Source organism: Crocodylus porosus, unplaced genomic scaffold (genome assembly GCF_001723895.1).
Source record: "Crocodylus porosus isolate Cpor-Errol unplaced genomic scaffold, CroPor_comp1, whole genome shotgun sequence".
NCBI classification, from domain to species: domain Eukaryota; kingdom Metazoa; phylum Chordata; order Crocodylia; family Crocodylidae; genus Crocodylus; species Crocodylus porosus.
In genome coordinates, this window is record NW_017728929.1 from 1,690,022 (window position 1) to 1,692,867 (window position 2,846).

The 2,846-nt window shown below is 39.5% G+C and overlaps 1 protein-coding gene across 2 annotated transcripts in view; it reads left to right on the forward strand.

Moving 5' to 3' along the window:
• UGGT1 (UDP-glucose glycoprotein glucosyltransferase 1) overlaps positions 1-2,846 on the forward strand; it is a 78,737-nt gene that overhangs the window by 31,291 nt on the left and 44,600 nt on the right. For both annotated transcript variants that reach the window (XM_019542922.1, XM_019542924.1), the window contains exons 13-14: positions 1,024-1,174; positions 2,303-2,422. In XM_019542922.1, the coding sequence (XP_019398467.1) occupies positions 1,024-1,174; positions 2,303-2,422 (271 nt within the window). The remainder of the gene's footprint in view (positions 1-1,023; positions 1,175-2,302; positions 2,423-2,846) is intronic.

The following is a 2,846-nucleotide window of genomic DNA, read 5'->3' on the forward strand; positions in this document are numbered from 1 at the left end:
GCCCTCCTGGGGTGCAAGCAGCAGTGGGAGCAGCCTCCCCCTCCACCCAGGAGCCATGTCTCCGGCCCCCACCTTCCCTGCCCTGCCCCCTCCCTCCTCATGGGGGCCATTGATCTGCACCCCCCTGCCCCTTTCCTCCTCTCTCCCCTTCTACCACACCAGACGTACCAGCTGGAGGTAGCTGTATTGGAAATCAGATCAGTATCAGTCAACATGCATTCTTAAATATCGGCTATTGGTATCAGCCACAAAAATCTCTTATCAGTTCACTCCTGCTATTATTGGCGATTATTGTAAAGTTGGTACAAGTCAGTAGTAAAGTAATTATCATCTGAGGACTGTCTGGTTGTCAGCAAATTATGTTCTTTGTTCATTTCCTGAAGTCAGCATGACAGTTGGCATTCATGTTGACAGCTTTAGCAAGGGGCAACATACAAAAATTAAAGTCTCATCTGATATAACAAGGAATCTTACTTTTTGATACTGCCTGTTGCTTTGACCTGTGACCTGTTCTGTGACTAAATAGGATTTTGGTCTCCAAAGCTGTCAGATATCTTTCATATGCATACTAATTAATTCTGTAAAAAGCAAACTGTTTGGTTTCTAAAGGCTAAATCCATGCAAAAGTCTTCATTTAAGCACTGCTATCTTGAACACAAATACGGACCAAATAATTTCTTCAGTTCTTAGTGTTCTTCAGACAGTTTGAAATAGTTCAGATGCTGAACATAGGATAAGTAAATAAATAATTTAAATGTTCATTGTCCTTAAACACTATCTGCTAGAGCAGTGGTTTTCAACCTTCTTTCATTTGTGGACCCCCAAAAAATTTCAACTGGAGATGCAGACTCCTTTGAATTGTGGGTATTCACATACTTTTGATTGATCATAGTTCTCTTTTGTGGACCCCTTATACATGGTCTGTGGACCCCCAGGAATCCACAGACCACTGTGCTAGAGAGCAAATTGGTAGTTTTATGGTAACATTCCTCGTGTTATGGTATGTTTTGTATTCCCTTCTAGTTTGATTGATGTGTTGCGCAATGAAGCTCGTGTTATGGAGGGACTACACAGATTAGGAATTGAGGGCCTTTCCTTGCACAATGTTTTAAAGCTGAACATTCAGCCCTCAGATTCAGACTATGCTGTGGATATCAGAAACCCAGCTATTTCAGTAAGTATGTCTTCTCATAAGAGTCAGGTGTTTTAGCAGTGACAGATAGCCTAAATAGCCACTTCAGTAGCCTGTCATACATGCATATGTTACTTAGCTTATTTTAGTGCCTAGCTCTCTGTAGAACATGAAGGCTGCGTTTTTACTGTGAGAGGGAGCTTTGTCATTTAAAGAGAGTGTTTCAGGAGCATGACATTAGTGGGTATTGCAAGTGACTAGGTCAGTTGGGTCTCAGCCTCGTACAGTTTGGGTTTATCCCTGTTTTTTTGCAAGCATTGCAGTTAAATTTGAAGCAATGACACAGTGAATACAGAGCGGCATTAATCTCTATTAGCTAATTAGAGAAAAGTCCAGGGATTACATGTCCAAAGTGCAATAAAGCAGTTATATTTTTTATACCTTTCTTATACATTGAATTACTATAGAAGCCAATTTGATTTTAACTATTACATAAGAAAGCGAATTACCAGTTATCACATAAGTAACCATGTGTGGTTGTATTATTTTGTTTTACTACTTTGGTATGTGCACCAGGTAGTTGTTTTCTTATTGTTAAACCTCGCTATCTTAGAAGATGTCACTTGACCTATTTTCAAGGTGTGAGCTGCTAGGTTTTGAAATTCCCTGCTTATTATATTTTTGACAGTCCAACTGAAACATGGTACTTATCACCTTTCCAGAAAGGGAAGAGAATTGTTAGCAGGGGAATTTTGTTAGAAGCTAAAACTTTTAAACTATGGAGAAGGAGGGTGAAGGGGAAGGGAGAACAGCTATAAGCTGAGGCCTTGTTTAGCAAGGTTTTGCTGAAGCCTTAGCAAGACTGTCAGTGGCACAGGACCTCTGGTATGTCTTACAGCCCACTAATCTTTTCTTCTTTTTTGCTGTGATAATGAATCTCTTTGTCCTACTGCCAAATCTAAAAATGGAAGATATGGCAATAATGGGGGAAGACAAATGATTACACATTAAAAGTTTAACCAGCCAAATTCATTTGCTCTTTGTCTGGCTTAATCAGTCTTAAATTAGAACTCTTGAATACATTGTTTTGTTTTAAAATGACTTAAGCTTTCTATATTTAAACTAACAGGACCTGCATTTATTTAATCAGCAATGATCTATTTTTCTTAGTGGATCAACAACCTTGAAGTTGATAGCAGGTACAATTCCTGGCCTTCCAGCGTGCAGGAACTGCTACGCCCCACCTTCCCAGGAGTCATCAGACAAATCAGAAAAAACTTCCACAACTTCGTAAGTAGTAACCTACCTAGAAATAAAAAGTACAGTATTTTGGACCAGATTACCTACACATGTGAATACCCTGTCACTTGCAGGTCTTAAATCTAGGTTGGGTGCTTTGCTAAAAACATGTTCTAATTCAGTTAGGATTTGTAGGCTAAATCCCTGGGTTAAATTCTGTGGCCTATATTTCACAGGAGGTCAGGCTAGATAATACAAATGTTGATCCCTTTTCATTCTGAGATCTACAAGTTGTTGCTTTTCATTGACAGGGTAAGTGCAGTTGTGTGAATTCCAGTCTCATGATCTGCAAGGGATCCTGGTTTTCTCTGATAAAAAAAATCCAACATTTTCTGATTAACACCCCCCCTCTGTTTAAAACAAAACACCACTATGTGTATATATGTGTATGTGTATATGCATGCGCGCGTGTGTG